At 35.5% G+C, this 18,093-nt stretch overlaps 1 protein-coding gene across 3 annotated transcripts in view; it reads left to right on the plus strand.

Annotated features, from left to right (window-relative positions):
* The window catches only part of LOC129748120 (guanine nucleotide-binding protein G(s) subunit alpha), a 123,811-nt gene that overhangs the window by 79,996 nt on the left and 25,722 nt on the right, over nucleotides 1-18,093 (plus strand). For all 3 annotated transcript variants that reach the window (XM_055742613.1, XM_055742614.1, XM_055742615.1), the window contains one exon: nucleotides 10,613-11,573. In XM_055742613.1, the coding sequence (XP_055598588.1) occupies nucleotides 11,457-11,573 (117 nt within the window). In that variant the 5' untranslated portion in view covers nucleotides 10,613-11,456. The remainder of the gene's footprint in view (nucleotides 1-10,612; nucleotides 11,574-18,093) is intronic.

Here is an 18,093-nt window from a genome sequence, read left to right on the forward strand (position 1 = left end):
CACAAATTTGGAATCAAATAACAATAGCACATATGCTACACAAATTTTGAATTCGCCAATTAAAAAAACATCTAATAAGCAACAACCAACGATTTTGGAAACGGCAAATAAAACTAATGAAATGAGCAATATGATAGAACAAATTAAAAATGAAATAATCAAGCAATTAGATTTACGTAATCTCATGAATAAAATTAAAACTATCCACGACAATTTGATTGATGGTGTTAAATGCAAAGACTCAATAGAGAGAGATATTTTACTCATCAAAGTCAGTAAAGATTTAAATGCAATTATAAATCCTGAAATTTCATCTTCAAATGTTGAGATTACAATGGATGCTGATTAATTTTTAAAAAATAAAATATTAAAAAAAAAACAAAAAAATTTTTCTTATTAATATCTAACAATTAGAAGCTGGATAATAGTATTAATGATACAGGTAACCAAAATGGATTGTGAAAATTATAAGGATTTAATAATATTACAAAGTAATATCCATAGTATCAGACCCATGGACACACGAGAGCTTCTAAAACAGTACCTTAAAAAACATGACGTAGATATAGTTTTATTATCAGAAACTTGGTTGAAACCAAGTGAAAAATATAATTTTCCAGGATATAATTTAGTCACTCAATCGAGACAATCAGGTTACGGTGGAGTAGGCATCCTAATTAAAAAGAATATAATTTTTGAAAATATTAAAATAGATAAATCAAACCCAGTAGAAGTGGTAGCTATCAGAACAATTAATACATCTTTTCCCATACTATTAATATCAATTTATATACCTCCATATCCAGTCAACAATAATAATATTAGAACACCCCTAGTTAAATTAATCCAACAAATAGAAACCATGGGTTGTGAAACAATTCTGGCTGGTGATTTCAATGCGCACCACCAAATGTGGAATCCTTATCACGTCAACTGTCCTAGAGGAGAATTAATCAGCCATTTAACCGAAAACACTAATTTGATAATACTAAACGATGGAACACCAACATTAATTAAACCCCCAAATACCACACCTTCGGCAATAGATTTAACGTTCACAACCCCCACGATAGCTTCAAAATCGGAATGGAGTGTATTGAACGAAGATTTTTTTAGCAACCATAGAGTCATTAAAATTATCATCCAGAATTCAACGAAGACAATTCCAATCAATAGAAAGATCGTAAATAAAAATCAACTTTTAATAAATTTAAACAATCTTCAACCGGAAATGTTTCATGAACCGGAAGATATAACGTCAATATTCAAGGAGCAAATGGATAAATGTTCTTTTGAAATTTCAGAAAATTCAAAAAAAAATCCCAAAAAGTGGTGGACGAAAGAAATTGAGTTTTTGTTAGCGAAGAAAAACAATAAATTAAAATTTTTCTTAAGAAACCAAAACGATAGAAATTTTATAGAATACAAAGAGGCGAGAGCAAAATTAAAAAAACAAATAAGGACGGAAAAAAGAAAATGTTGGAAAGAAACAATTGAAAGTATAAACAATGACATGAATAGTAAACAACTCTGGAACACAGTCAAAATAATAAGTGGAGGCAGACCTGCTAAAAACAATATATGGCTGCTTAATGACTCAAATTTAAGTAACAATTTCATGAACCTGAACTTTCCTAGAATAGAGAAATCAATCCAATATCGAAATAAAACAACAAATGAACAACTCAGTATAAATTTAGAAGAAATTAAAAAAATCCTGAGAGCAAAAAAGGATCATTCCACTCCAGGTCCAGACAACATATCGTTTTATATATTAAAAAATCTAAAAGTTGATCTCTTAATAAGAATTGCAGAGTTACTGACAAAAGTATTAGAAACAGGCAACATTCCTGAAGATTGGCGAGAAACAAGAATTGTACCAATTTTAAAATTAAATAAAGATCCATTGATTCCAACATCATATCGTCCTTTATCTATGATGTCGGTTCTATTAAAGCTCAACAATTTTACAGTTAAAAATAAATTAGTAGACTACCTTACCGAAAACAAAATCATTCCGCAAACATCTTTTGGATTTAAGAAAAATACGTCAGCAGTCAACTGCATTAACACGGTAGTATCCGAAATACAAGAAACAAAAAGAGACGGTGGAGTTATCATTGCCACTTTTCTAGATCTCACTAAAGCTTTCGATAACGTTAATATAGAAAAACTTCTAGGAATACTTGAGAACGAAAACATACCAGATCAAATTACAAATTGGATCTACCACTATTTAAAAACTAGAACCACTATTTTGACACTCCAAAATGGAGAAAAAATAATCAATAAAACGAACAAGGGTCTACCCCAAGGATGTCCCTTGAGCCCCATATTATTTAACATATACACGAAGAAATTACATAATCTGATGAGAAATGATATCTTGATACAGTTTGCAGATGATTTCACAATATTAGTTAGAGCAATAAATGCAACAATAGCAGCTAGAAATACAAACACTATTCTCAACAAATTAATACAGGCATTCAAAGATTTAAATTTAGAAATTAATCCATCCAAATCAGCTTCCATTATATTTACAAATAAAATTCCACAGACAATCAATATAAAAATAGAACAACAAGTAGTAGAACTGGTACAAAATCACAGATTCCTAGGCATAATATTAGATCATAAACTCAAATTTAAAACCCACATTCAAGAAACAATAATTAGAGCCAAACGCAAAATCAACATTTTAAAAATGATTAGTAGAAGAAAAAGTGGAGCTCACCCAGCACAAATGTTGCAAATAACAAAAGCTTTAATCAAATCTATATTAGACTACGGAATAACTGTGTATGCAGCCACCGCGAAGACTAATTTCCAAAGACTAGAACCAGTCTTACTCTTAGCACTTAGACTTTCAACGAGACTATTACATACAACTCCAAATCATGTAGTTTTCCAACAAACAGGAGAAATTCCGCTTAAACTGAGAGCGGAGTGGCTAGCATCTAAAGAAATAACAAAAATATTATATTATAAAAATAATCCTATCATAGAACATCTCTCAGATCTGATGTTAACGAATACAACATATAAACACTATAGTTATCTTGAAAAAGTAGCATCAGAGAACAGTTATCTTTTCAGACAGTTAGCCTCTGAAGTAAAAGAAACGACTAGCAATAAAATAATAATTAAAAATAAAATAGAAAATATCACTAAAAAGGATTCATCGAAAGAAAAACAGAAAATTATGATAACAGAACTTAACAATAATAAATATAAAAACCAATATAAAGTTTTCACTGATGGCTCAATAATAGAAGAAAAGGTAGGCTACGGATACTACGATCCTCAAGAAAAGGTGTCCTATAGCGGTCGACTTAAGCCAGAATACACTATCATGAATGCGGAGTTAATTGCCATACAAGAAGTACTTAAAAATCTAATCAATAAAAATATTAATGAAATCGTGATTTTTACTGATTCTCAAAGCGCCTGTACACTGCTGAAGAAACACGTAACAAACAACCATATAGCTGCAAATATTAAACAAATTATAGAGAGTAGTACAATTAACAAAGTTACCATCCAATGGATCCCAGGACACACGGGACATCTGGGAAATGAAAGAGCTGATATAGCAGCAAAACTTGGAACAACTCGAACGAATATTGAACACTTTCTTCTTACCAAAGACGATTTATTGATAGCATTTAAAAGAAACTTACTTAAAGAGTGGCAAAGTAAATACGAAGAGCAATCACAAGACAAAGGTAGATTTCATTTTGAACACACAAAAACAGTATCTTTAAAACCATGGTTCAACAATACAGATTTGTCAACACTTGATACGATTATTCTTAGCAGATTGAAGTCAGGACACATGACCACAAAAGACAGACTTGCAAAGTGGAATGTTATAAGATCAGATCTTTGTGAGAATTGTGGTACAGTAGATAACATCAATCATATATTATATAATTGCAAAGATTTCTCCAATTTAAGGAAAAAATATGTTTTCCTTGAAAATCAAAAACCATTAATAGATATTCTAAAAGAACAAAACATAGTTGAATACCAAGAACTATCTGACTACATACGGAATACAAAAAGAAATATATGAAAATACTTTAAATAAATCAATTAAGAATTCTGAATCATGAAACTGACCTTAGAGCACTAACCCCACTGTACGGGAATGAACGGTCGTTTTAAAATAAACACGAATACTGTTCAAAAGATAACAGCTAAAATATCCACAAGACCTGGCTTTATGGAACGATAGGTCTGAGCCATAAAATAAGAGAGGAAAAAAAAAAATTTGGATAATGATTTTTTTTTAATTTGTCTATGCACTGGTATTAGATTTGGTTTACTTTTTCTGAAATCAAATCCAATCTTTCACACATTGTTTTTTTTAACATTCTTATACATTCTAAAATTGTCCTAGGTTATAATGTGCTAAGCGCTATTTTCGATTTACTTTTAAGTTATCTAACACACCTTTAAGAACGTGTCTTAAATTGGCCGTTATTAAAAACGATCATGCACACACGTAGGATCTCAATGAAGTTTGACGTTTCCTCGAAAAGATTTCAGTCGTACATCTTTCGAGGCTAGAATGTTATTTATTTTTTTATATACTTTATTTACATGGTTTTTTGTCTCACGACATAACCTGATGTACAGTATTCCTTGCAACATGTCGTGCCCAGCGTATCGGGCCAATTCACCAGTTCAAGCAACTATCTTACTATAATCCAACGAGACCTCTTGCACTTTTGAGACTGATTGTACCGTCTTTGGGACTACAGTATTACCCATAAAAAATGAAAACGTTTTTAGGAGTCTATTTTGGGTTGTTGTTGACGACTTTTGAGGAATTTTTTTGGTGTATCAGCTCAAGCCTTCATCTGTCAATTGATGTAAACAATGCACTAGTACAGTATACGCTAAAACCACAAAGGAGATAGTGACAGATCTCCCAGGCAAATTGCGACCGCTGTAGCATGCAAACGTTCTATCCTTGATGAATCATGTCTACGGAAGCCAGGTAGTGGAAGACACGGTCTGCACGCACTGTAAAAGTGGTAAAAACGGTCAAGCATCTCACCCAAGTCATGGTGTTTGGAGTGGTTGCTTCGAATGTATTGAAGATTCCTCCTGTTTTCATAGAAGCTGAAGTAAAAGTTAACACTGAAGTTTACATGAACATTTTGAAGAATCAGGTGCTTCCGTGGATTCGTGCAAACTTTGGTGAATCCGTGAATGTTGTTTTCCAACAAGATGGAGCCCATACCATCTTTCGAAACGGACTCAAACCTGGCTGAAGAAGAATATGAAGTTTAAACCGAAGATCTCTGGCCTCCGAGCAGTCCAGGTCAGAACCCAATCGACTCTTTAATATAGACGTGTGTTCAAGCGAAAGCTTGTGGATTAAAGGGTGATACGGTCAAAATTTGGTCAAGGGAAACGCGTGTAAATCGGTGAAATCGTTTATTTAAAAAAAATCTTTTTCAAGTTTAATTAGTATAAAATTCAGGAAAAATATTCAGTTAGGCTTCCGCTTTTCCAAATCCGAATTGCAAGCTTACGCTTAACCCCTGCCATCAGATTTTGTACAGCCACCTTGTCCACCTTCTTCGCCGCAGAAAGCCAGTTTGCCTTGAACTGCTGCTCGTCCTTAGCAGTTTTTTTGGTCTTCTTTAGGTTCCGCTTAACAATAGCCCAGTATTTCTCAACTCTGGCGTGTTGGGAGGGTTCTTGTCCTTGGGAACAACCTGCACGTTGTTGGCGGCGTAGCACTCCATGGCCTTTTTACCGTAATGGCAAGATGCCAAATCCGGCCAAAACAGTACGGAACAACCGTGTTTCTTCAGGAAAGGCAGCAGACGTTTATTCAAACACTCTTTCACGTAAATTTCTTGGTAGACAGTCCCGGAAGCTATGAAAAGGCTGCTTTTCAAGCCACAGGTACAGATGGCTTGCCAAATCAGATATTTCTTCGCGAACTTTGACAGTTTCATGTGCTTGAAAATATCTGCTACCTTTCCCCTTCCTTTTGCCGTATAAAACTCCTGTCCCGGAAGCTGCTTGTAGTCGGCTTTGACGTAGGTTTCGTCGTCCATTACCACGCAGTCAAACTTCGTCAGCATTGTCGTGTACAGCCTCCGGGATCGCGCTTTGGCCGTCGTATTTTGTTTATCATCGCGATTTGGAGTCACTACCTTCTTGTAAGTCGATATTCCGACTCGTTTTTTGGCTCAATGCACGGTTGTAGACGATACATCCAGCTTATTTGCGGCATCTCGGAGAGAGAGGTTAGTGTTTCGCTTGAAACTACCGGCAACTCTCTTTGTCGTCTCAAGTCGGAAGCCCGGTTTTCGATTTCCCCCCGATCCAGACTTCCTGGCTGGCGACAAACGTTCCCCAAACACTTTAATTACATTTGTAACGGTTGATTTGGCAACATTCAGCGATTTTGCCAGCTTTGCGTGCGAGTAGCTCGGATTTTCGCGATGCGCGAGAAAAATTTTGATACGCTTCTCTTCTTCCTTGGACGGCATTTTGACAACTGAAGAGTGAATTCTAAAATCAAAATAGGAGCAACATTCTACACACACACCTTCAAAATGAGGGGTGTTCAGGTTTTTTAAATGCAAAATTGAAAGAAATACGTCAAGTTGATATTCACCAAATTTTGACCGTATCACCCTTTAGACTGCCCCAAATTTGTATGGGAAATTTAAAAGCTATGAAATGTTATGCGATGCAGACTAAAATTGATCCACGGCCTACTACAATATTTCATGCCAAATTTGGGCCAGATCAGATCACAGGAAGGGGTCACTCAACGAACCAGAAGTTTGTATGAGATTTTTAGACATTTTCTTAGGGAGCAACATGAAAAAACAGTTTTTCATCAATACTTTTGGTTCCCTGCGGCCGGTTGCTTTTGAATACGTAGAGAGAATATTAAACGAAAGAGTACACGAATTCATCCTTGCTATTCCAGGAGTTTTCACTGACGATCAGGGTAAGGCGTTCAGATCGGCCTCCAAGGTAGGATCAGAATAGGGACTGAAAGAAAGTGAACACGGGTTTTTTTTATGTTTTCAAGTAAGTAAACCAGCTAGAATTGTGAAAATTATGTTGAATTGTTTTTAAAACTCTGTTTTAAACAATACACATGAAAAATGTTGAAAAAGTTGGATTAAAGCTGGAAAAGGTGGAGTTAACCCATCGTTGGACGAATCGATTCTGCACAAACGATGTGTTTGAAATAATTAAGGTGTTTGCTGAAATTTATTTTCTTGAAGATCCATCGAAATGTGGATGCAAAATGAGACCAGGAAACCGGAATAAATTTTCTTAAATTCTAGAAATGCGTGTTTTTCTAGACATTACCAAAATCATTGCTCAAAGTCATCACAGTATACAAGAAAAAAAATGCTAAATCGAGCTATATACCTAGCATATTTATTTAAAAACCACATTACGAGTCCTTTCTGAAAAAAAAAATGAGAAAAAATTCGTAGCATCTCGAGAAGGTGAAACTTTTACCGATTTTCACACAAGCTGACATTCTGTTTTGCATTTTTTTAACGTTTTTTGAATAAAGGATGTTTCTGATGACCTACAATGCATTTGATAAATAAAATAAATATATGGGTCAGTGGGATACTAAATTATATTTACGGCTAGAAGCGCTCTGCTTTTTTACATTCACACTTAATCTTTTCTCTTGTGGTCGGGACGATTTCGTCCTGTATTTTCAACAGCTGAAAATTACAGGACAATCTAATATCAGAAAAACATTACAGGAAAACAACTGTCAAAATCACCTGTAGGTTCTAAACATTCTAAACAGTACTTTCCTGTGGTGTGCAGAAACGTTTCGTAATTGTACTGTAGACTCGAAACTGTTTTTGATATTTTCAATGGAATTAATGATTAATTTAAAAAAATAACACTCTTCCAATGAAAAGCACATTTATTATTAAAATGAATTGGATTTTACAAAAAATTGCTGCTGGTCCGGTTTTTATTTGCCTGAACCTGAAGAGAAAGATTGGAATGCTGTTTTTCCAGTTCGTTATGTATTATTTAAACAAAATTACCTGCTCAAGCACCACGATAGTTCTGTTGATTCAAATTTTCCTTTCGATGATCATCTGGTTCACCACGTTATTTGGAGCCATGTTCTTGGTGTTCAGCTCCAGCAACCCGGTTAACTTTTGAATGCTGCGAGGCGATGGCCAGTTCTTCGATCTGCTGGATTTTCATTCAAACACCGCTCTGGTGGATGCTTTGAAGCAAACGCCTCCTCCCGCCAGGCTGTCAGCAATTCCTGCTTTTCTTAACGACTATTAATCTACCGCATGAGCGGAAACTTAACGTGACATCAGGCACAAGACAGAAAAGGATAAACTATGAAAAGCGCGTCAGATAAAGGTTGACAGCTGAAGTTCTCCCGTGATACAGGAGGATTGTTCGAGTACCTGTACATTCATAGAAATATCTTCCCAGATTTCAGGAGAAGTGATGCGTTTCGAAATTCGAGAGGGCCCATTAAAAAAGGTTTTTTTTTCCATAATACCGAAGTTCACAAAAATTTCTCAAACTGCGACATATTGAAAGACGCGAATCTTTAATAACCGCCATGAGAAACATGTTACAGAAGCAAACACCATGAAAACTCGAATAAATTTAGTCAAAAATGGCACTCAAAGTTGTGCAAATTTTATCAAAATCTATTTTTTAAAAATTCACGAACGCTCTAAATGCATATCAGGGACAGGTATCGGCAACCGGAATAAGCGTCTAGCGTCTAGCAAGATTCAAGATTAAGATAACATCTGGATCAGGGATCAGTATCCACGTCAAATTTCAAATTCCAGAATCAGAACCGAGTATACAGGATCAGAATCAAGGTTCAAGGATCAGGGTTCACTCTCAAATTCTGAGATCTGGATCAGGATCCGAGATTAGGATCCTGGAGGTCGAGAAGGATTATGATCGAGAATCAAGATGCGGAATCATGATCCTGGATTGTTTGGGGCAGACCATTTCGGATGAGTAAAGAGAAGAATAGGTAAAGAGGCATTTCATTTAATTAAATTCATGGTATACTTTTTGGCGCCTTGTTTCTCCATATACAAATACAAATACAAATACATACACAAATTATGACAAAATGACAACACTTTACAACTAAGTTATGGCAAAATATCGAGGTGTTTTGAAGAACTTTCTGAAATATTTGAATTTAAGATGACCAATATGCACGAAATTGGTCATGGATCTTTGATTAAGGACCATTATTCAGTAGACTGAGATTCTATAGGTGTGTGTTCCTATTAGGAAAAAATGTTATTAGATGTTTCTCAGGGGTATGTCATTTGGCATTGAAAATCAATAGATTTAGTTGACATCATTGTTGGGTGCCTAACGAGGTATTGCGTGACTACTTTTCAGTGATGTCAATTGAATTTATTGTTTTTCAATGCCAAATGACATACCCCTGTTAAACAGCTAACAACTTTTTTGCCTTAATAGAAAAGAAGATAGGAGACCATATCTTCTTTTCTATTAAGGCAAAAAAGTTGTTAGCTCGAAGTAAAAAATTCCCATTAGAGAATTTATAAATTGGCACAAAAATCATAAGCAGGCTCGGTTCCACGGACGAAACTAAAGTTATGTATACTTTTTAGTTGAAAAAATTAAATTTTTCCATACAAACCTAAAAGTTCAAATTTACTCATATAAACGTTACTTAAAAATCCTGCGTAAATCTTGAATGATTGTTGAGCCCAAACGAAGCTTTTAGATCCCAGGGATTGAAATAATAAAAAATGACCTCAAATCGACAGTAATAATACAGTAGTATCCTTTTTATTAAAGATAAATTAATTACCGTGATTTTTATTTGTTGGTTCATTTTTACAACCTTATCCTAAATATTGTGTTCTCGTAGTAAGAACATTTCAAGATTTGAAAAATCATAGACGAACAGAGGAAGATAAGAAGAAAATGACAGATGTTGAAAATGAGTTAGAGATCACATGCTTCGAAAAAGGGATAGGCTGAATACCGCCACGTTATCAAAATTGCGGGAAAATTGCGCCTCGAGTTTTTTCTTAAACTTCCAATTACAGAACAATAAATTATTGTCAGAAATTATTATTATTGTTATAAAATTTATATAAATTTGTGTATGTAAAGTATTAGCAGCCGCACATTATCACTGATAACGGATATCCGCAAACCTAAAAAAAACGAAACATGTTTAGTAGTAAGTAATAAAGTAAATAGCCCTACGCGCTCCAGAAACAATCACACAAACTGGAGCGCACACACAAATATAACCCGACGCGTCCGATGCATCGCTGCTAAAAATAACCCGCATCATGTGCATCTCACTGTAGGTTGAATATGTTGAAGGTGTATAATCATTGGGCTTATTGGTTGAAAGTGCACCTTCCAGTTAATTACTAATTAGGGAGAACGAGAATACACATTAGTAGAGGTCTGTGTCTAAACCTGACAGACAACGATAGAGAGCATTTGAATCGATATTTTCGCTTCGGCCTATAATTGATTGTCCATCCATTAATTCTATCCTCGTTCGTTTTACTTTCTTTTCCGATATCTGCAGACATTTCCAACGAGACGGTGGATCGGCCGAAAGAAAGCACGGGAGCAGAAGAGTGGTGGACGCATCCGGGACTCGAGGAGACGCACCCCGGAACAGGCGGACGGAACGGGGAGGACATTGGTCTACAACACTAAATAGTGAAAACATCAGTGCATCAGTGTACGCTACAAGGTGGGAGCGCGTGCTTTCGCGCTCACAAGGGGGCGAGTGTATGTGAATGGGCGCGATTTTGCAGCGGTTTAGATGAGTGAGCGTCTGTGCGCGTACTGAAGACGCTTCACGCGACGCGTCACTCGGAAACGCTCGATCCTTAGGTGAAATAAAATCTATGAGCATCGATCCGAGCACGTGTGTGTATGCGTATCTAGTTGAACCGGGTAGCATGTGAAAAAGCTCGCGTAATACTTACACAAAATCCGCTAATAATCCTACTATTATAATTAGACAGTGTGAAGTGTGGTGGGAAGCACAATTAAACGTTCACACAACTTTGCATACAAACGCACGCAAAGAGAGATTAGCGAAACACGGATACGACGCAAAGTTGTCCTCAACTCAAACGGCTTGTGTTTTAGTGGCCACGCCACGAGTAGGAATAGAGAAGAGGCGACAACGATCTGGCAGCAACACGGTGCTGGAAAGTATACGCGGTGCCAGTGTTGCCAGGAGCCACGACCAGGGTGGTATCGTAGTGGTATCGTCATCGTGTTCGCGAAGAAGACGCATTCGATAGAACAATCACACTACAGCTAGACTGGCTCGGAACGGTGAAGCACGGGGGGCAGAGTCTCCCGATACGTCACCGGAAGGCGGAGCCACCTGCTGGTGGGCCCCTTGGTCAGCGATGGGTTGCTTCGGTTCGGCCGGATCGAAACAGTCGGACTCCAACAGCTCCGAGGACACCAAGAGCCAGAAACGACGAAGCGATGCCATCACCCGGCAACTGCAGAAAGATAAACAGGTTGGTGACATACAAAACATGATCTCGATATAAGGTTTTTTTACCCTTTGATATATGATTCGAAATAGGTATTAGATGGAATGTTCGGCGGAATGAAATATAAGAAAAATTAAGATGATTAAAACGCCCTTTACAAAATTTATTCTGGGGTATCTTTACAAGAGTTTTATTGGCACTGTGCTCTTAAATCTCTCTCACAAAACTAATATTAACATCTAAACAAAAGTGAATTTATAAAACCTTTTTTATGCCTAAACTGAAAATAATTCACTGGGGAAGATGTTATTTTTGACGTGTTTCTTTGCTTATTTGGGACTCCACCTTTATTCCAGTGGTTAGAGGATTCTAGCACCATGTATTTTTTTTTGTTTATATGATTATGTATATGATTATTTGAGTTTGTTTTTGGCATAGAAGGATGTTTGGGTACGACAAATTTGTAAGGCTATTTGAGAACCCTTTCCTTTAGGTGGAAAGATGAGTAAGGAGCAGGGAGGATTCCATATATTTTTCCCGCATAGCTTACGAACTCAATCATACTAAATTTTGCATGGGAGATGATTTTGGTACGAAAAATATATCTATCAATATTGAATATTTTTGAATATTATCGAATTTCTTTTTCCAGAGGGGAGATGGGAAAGAGGAAGTAGGCTTTTACTCATAAGGTGGTCCAAAAATTAAGGTATGCTCCGGAATCAAAACCTTGAGAGCTAAACTCTAAAGGGTCGGTCATTGACGGTCAAATATGTTTGGAAACTTGATATCATTTGTTCAAGTTTCTTTCAGATTTCCTTTTTTTCTAGCGAAATTGCAAAATCCACTTTATGCCGCCGATGTCCGTGAGTTCGAGCCCAAGAGTAAACATCGAACACAGTTGTACCGGATAGTTTTTCAATAACGATCCGCCAACTGCAACGTTGATAAAGTCGCGAATGCCATAAAGATGGTAAAACGACTATAATCGAAACAAAAAAAAAAAAAAAAAAACTTTATGCCTTTAATTTTTATGTTTCGGAATAAAAACCCTGGTGGGTAAAATTGTTATTTGATCTGCCAGAATGCCCATGCCAAATTGAAATTAATTTGTTACCTCAATCCACTCAAAGATACTTAAGTTTGTATGGAAATTTGACATCATTTGCTCTAGCGAAACTGTAAAATCCACTTTTTGGCCTCTATCTTTCATTAACTTACGCTGATTGTTCTACAAATAGTTTTTCTTAATCTAAACGTATTTTCACACATTTCATTGCTGGACTGTAAGATGATATGAGCTACGACAGATAAGTTATTAGGAGCTTAGAAGAGAGATATATGCATCTCAAGCAAGGGTGAGTGGTAAAAACTCCTTGTCATTTCACATTGAAAGAGACAATGGAGCTATTCGGTATTGGGATAGCAAAGGTGTACGTATGGTTTTAAGATTACATGTACTCTTTTCTGATAGAGAAATTGACGCACTCTTCTTTTTGTGAAATTTTTCGAAATGTACAATTTTTTATGAAAACCATTTAATCAGAAAAATGAACTTGTTTGTTCCAGTTTAGAAAGTATGTTCTCCATATCTTATATAAGAAATACGAAATAAATACAAATTACAAAAACTTTCAATACCTTGTCTAAATATCCCGTATGGCATCTTTGAATCGTAATTTACAGTGAGAGCAATAAGCGAAAAACCAATATACTCAAATGCTTTATAGCGTACAAATTTAACATATTGTTTGTTCAAAGAAAATATACGTGCCTAAAATCTCTTTTTGAAATCAAAAATTTTTTGTCGTGTTTTGTTGGGTTTGTCAGCAGAACATCAATACTACTTCTTCTTCGAATAACCCAAATAGGAATGTTCAACCCTATGACTTTTCCCTTTTCATTATTTATAACTCTCCCGTACACGGAAAATAATAAAAAGGTTAAAATTACCGAGATACCAAGGTGAACGCTCGTGGAAGCCAAAAAGGTTACTTCTACCTCACAGTGAGGTAAAGTTTACCTGAATCGAGCTGAAAAAAAGGTACAGTTCACCGACAAAAAAGGGGAATCCAACCCCTTTGGATTGATGGTTGATCTAACCATCTCCAAGGTGAAGTTCATCTGAATTGATCTTAATGAAAAGGTACAATTCACCTAGAAAAAAGGAAAATCCAAAAAAGGTAAAACTTCGTGGCGAGGTGAAGTAAACCTGGATCAAGCTGACTAAAAAGATACTAAAATTCATCTCGATAAAAGGTAACTATTTACGAACCCGTTTATTGAGGTTAAGCTGTTTTGTCTTTCAGGAACAAGTTTCGCTTTTTGGCCAATATATGAAAGTCGGAACAGAACAGTAAATATTTTCTTAGTTTGTATTCAGTTGTGCTGGTTTACGTCATATTACTTTGACTTTGACTTATGTTACAGGTTGGCCAAAGAGCTTCGAAGTGATTTTTACGTCGTTTCGGAACATCCCCCAGATATCACTCCGGAAAACCGGACCTGTCTGGATTAGTCGAACAGTGAAGGGCATGAATGTGTTAACCAATGCAGAAAAAATACCCTTTTGCTAGAAAAAAATTACCTTTTCCCTAGGTGAATGGGAAAAGGTAAAATATACCGAGAAAGATGGATTAAAAAAATCACCTCTGCTTCTCGGTTACCTTTTTTTTTATTTTCAGTGCACATCATATCGAAGCTTTCCAGAAATTTTTCTGAGCGTATTCGGACCGGGTGAATCCAAGCATTTTTACCCAAAAACTTGGCGCGATTTGGGCATTGGATTTCAAAATTTTCAATACAATTTTAACCTGTCAATATTCGGGCAAATGTGACCAAAATCCAGGCTTTTCTTATGAAAATTCAAGAGAAAAAGTTAAAAATTTCAGACAAGAAAAATATTTTTTTATTGAGTCATATCAGTGGTGTTTAATTAAAAAAAATCATACATTATTTAAAAAATGAACCTTTGGTTTGGATTTTGTATAGACTATAGAATTTGGATAAATCCGGGTATTTTTCTTCAATATCTGGGCAATCAGGCTGGACCCGGCTTGTTCATTTTTTTATCTTCGAAAAACCGGGAAATCCCAGATAAATCCAGGCAATCTGGAATGCTAAGTCATACCTAAACTCAGAGGAAATCTTATAACGAATTTCATAAGATACATCTTCTGAACCGCTTATTTGCGTCCAAACTAAATTTTCATAAGAGTCTTATGAAATTCTTTCAATTTTCATACGAAGTTCTTATGAAAAATAGAAGAAGCGGCATTGCGGAAAAATAATGAACACATTCATTCCATCAGTCATTTTCTCATCGTCGTACCAAGCACTAGTTTTTCTCAAATTTGAAAGTGATTTTGTTATTCTACATGGTAAGTTTATTTTTTGTGAACGTCCAAATAATTTGTTAACTTAAACAAATATTTTTATGTGCTTTAATGGTGTAATTGTAAACAAAAAATTACCCAGAAAATAAACTGAACGTTTTTAACATCAATTATCTTGATATATTTTCTCATCAAAGGTAAAATTTTCTGTTTCCATAAGACCCTCTTATGAAAAGCAACAACCTCGGATTGAAGCAGGTGTTCATCTGAAGAATTCATTCGCTTCATAAGACAATCTTATGAATTTCATAGATTTCTCTTAAGGCGCCACGTCATAAGAGAATTTCATGGTATATATAATAGTATTTTTCTGAGTGTACTACTTCCAACAAATTGGCAGCATTTGAATGAAGAAGATGTAATTTATATCTTTAGTTTTTTTTTATTTCAAACTTGATTCCTTACTCTTTTGGATAAGTTTTACTATTGTACTCATTTAAGCATAGCAGGATATGGTAACCCTAATATAGCATCCAGATCAGGAGAGAGAAACAAAATTATATCAATATGACATATTTTTGTATATTTTTTTATATCTAGATGAGATATAATTTAGTAGCGGAGAGTGGGGTATCGTGGGCCATGGGGAAACGTGGGCCACTTTTAATATCTCAGATGTGTGTTGAGATAAAAATCTCAAACCAACTGTCATCGTCGTCGCTTTGCGTGAGCATGTATTCCTATATGTTGTTGACTGAAATACGCATCATCTGCTTCTTTTATTTATCAAGCTAAAAAAAGTTAGAAAAATTTACTTACATAATTAGAAAAACACCCGCTAATTTCATCGATGAGGAACCTAAAGTGCATAACAAAAATATGCTCATACGCTTATGATCTTAGTTTTGTCATGATCTTTCACGTGGAAAAGGAATTTTTGATGAAACATCAATAAGTCACACAAACGCAACCAATTTGCAAATCATAACTTGTGGGGAATCGTGGGCCACACATCTTGAATCACCTATATTTTTTATGTTTTTATACACATTAAGAACTTAAAATACGTTTTACCTATCTGCAAAGTTTTCTTATGCCAAATGAAGAGTTGTGAAAAATATTTTGTCCATCCTATATAAGAAATTTTGCTAAAACGTTCGCGAGCCAGGTTTTGGATTCTATGCGATCATACACAGCTTTCTTTTTATTTCATCATCTGAAAGTGCTTTTAAATAACGAAATGAATTAGGAAATCACAGTTTTGGGTCAACTCATAAACTTTGCATGTTATTTGGTCAATTTGGATTTGGTGGCCCACGATTCCCCACCATTTTTCAAAATCCAAAAAATATTGCTTATTTTCAAACAGTCAAAATTTGGGGAAAATAACTTATTAAAAAATTTAAAAAATACCTTATGATACCTTAAAAATGTAGAAAACCATACCATTTTTAATTTTCATTTTATCTTTTGTTATAAAGAAGTTATAGAACAACGAAAAAAAGTGGCCCATGATTCCCCACTCTCCCATACTCGTAGAGTTCAGCGAACATTGCATGAAAGCTTGTAGACTCAAATTTTTGTCCTTTTTGGTGGTCTAAATCCTATCTGATTGAATTATAAACTTGACATAACGCTATCAAGGGGTGATATAATTTGGTTATTCTTGCATGGACTTTTTATTATAATTTGAGATATTTTAACAGCCAGTACGAGTACTAAACTACTTCTTATATTGATATGGAAAATTGAACATCAAAATATCTCATCTTGATCAAATTTTGTTTTTCTCTTCAGATCGGGATGAGCTTCTCCTGCTTCTTATATGTCTTGAAACACAGACTTACCTCACTTGTTCGACCACATCCCGAACTGAAGCAGTCTTCTTACTGACGTAAGCACGCATAACTTTTCGGTCCAAAGTTTTGTCCACCGGACCCGGTTTTTTCACAGATTTTTTTATCCCCGAAGCTGCTTGCTCACCATACTTCTGAATCCTTTTTCGAACTGCTCAAATGCTTACTTCTTCCATTTTCGCTATCTGACTCAGTGAAATGTTGTGGAGGAACAACATTTGTGCACGATATTTTTTGCGCTTTTCCGGGTAAAAACGCTTCTTATTTTCACGAAAATTATAAAAACTGGAGCTCACAATAAACAGAGTTTTAAGTTGAACTTTAAACAGCTGTTAAAACCGTTAAAACGTTATCCGGAATGAGAAGGGTTGTATTAAAATCGGGCTTAGACATAATGGGACACCCTATACAGGGTGGCCACCCATTCGGGAAAAGCGGGAAATGCGGGAAAAAGACGGGATCTGAAATCCAACGGGAAAATGGCGGGAAAAAGCCGGGAATTCTTTCGAAAAGTCGGGAATTTTTGGCTAAGTGAAAGTCTGTTCAATGAAGTTTGGTCGAAATAGGTCGAAACAAGTAGAAATGGATTGACAGTTGATCACCAGTCTCTTTCCAATTGACTTCGATGAATTCTACCAGGTCGAAACGGATCTTTCTGCCGAGTTGGATCGGTTTCGACTAGTTTGAACTTGCTGCATTGAACAACGGGAATAACCGTAACGAAATCGTTAAGTGGGGGGGTGGGGGGGGGTGGAGGGGGGGTGGACGAGTAAAAAACACCATTTTCACGATTTTTTTCTAGAGCTATCGTTCAAACAAATGTATTCAAATTTTTTGCATTATACAGAGCATTGTTAAAAGAACATTTAGTAATTTTTTCGTAGAAAAATATTAAAAAATGAACCGGTGACGGAGCACTTTCGAGGATGCCGTTTAGAAAACAGGATTTGCGGTGGACACTGTATCTCAGCACAGAATCATCTGAAGTCAAAAAATCAGAGCAAAATATTTTTCAAAGATGTTTTTCTGGACCCCAACGTTTTTATTTAACTTAAAAAAAATTTTTATGAAATTTTTGTGGCTGTTTGAAGTAAAAACTACGATTTTTCACGAAAAAATCTGCCATTTTCTATCTGTAAAATCTCCCCAAAGTAAAAAAATAAAAAAAGAAAAACGTTGGGGTTTGGTATTTTATATGTAGAAAATATGTTCTTTTTTTTAAACTGTGACCCAAAGATGGGTCTTGACTCAAACATTCAGTCAGCGAAACTTTTTTTTTTTTTTGTAGAGAAATGAATCCAACTTTAGATGAAATTTCAGGGACTAGATAAGGGAAATTGATGTTGAAAAACA

The sequence above is a fragment of the Uranotaenia lowii genome, chromosome 2 (assembly GCF_029784155.1).
Source record: "Uranotaenia lowii strain MFRU-FL chromosome 2, ASM2978415v1, whole genome shotgun sequence".
Taxonomy (NCBI): domain Eukaryota; kingdom Metazoa; phylum Arthropoda; class Insecta; order Diptera; family Culicidae; genus Uranotaenia; species Uranotaenia lowii.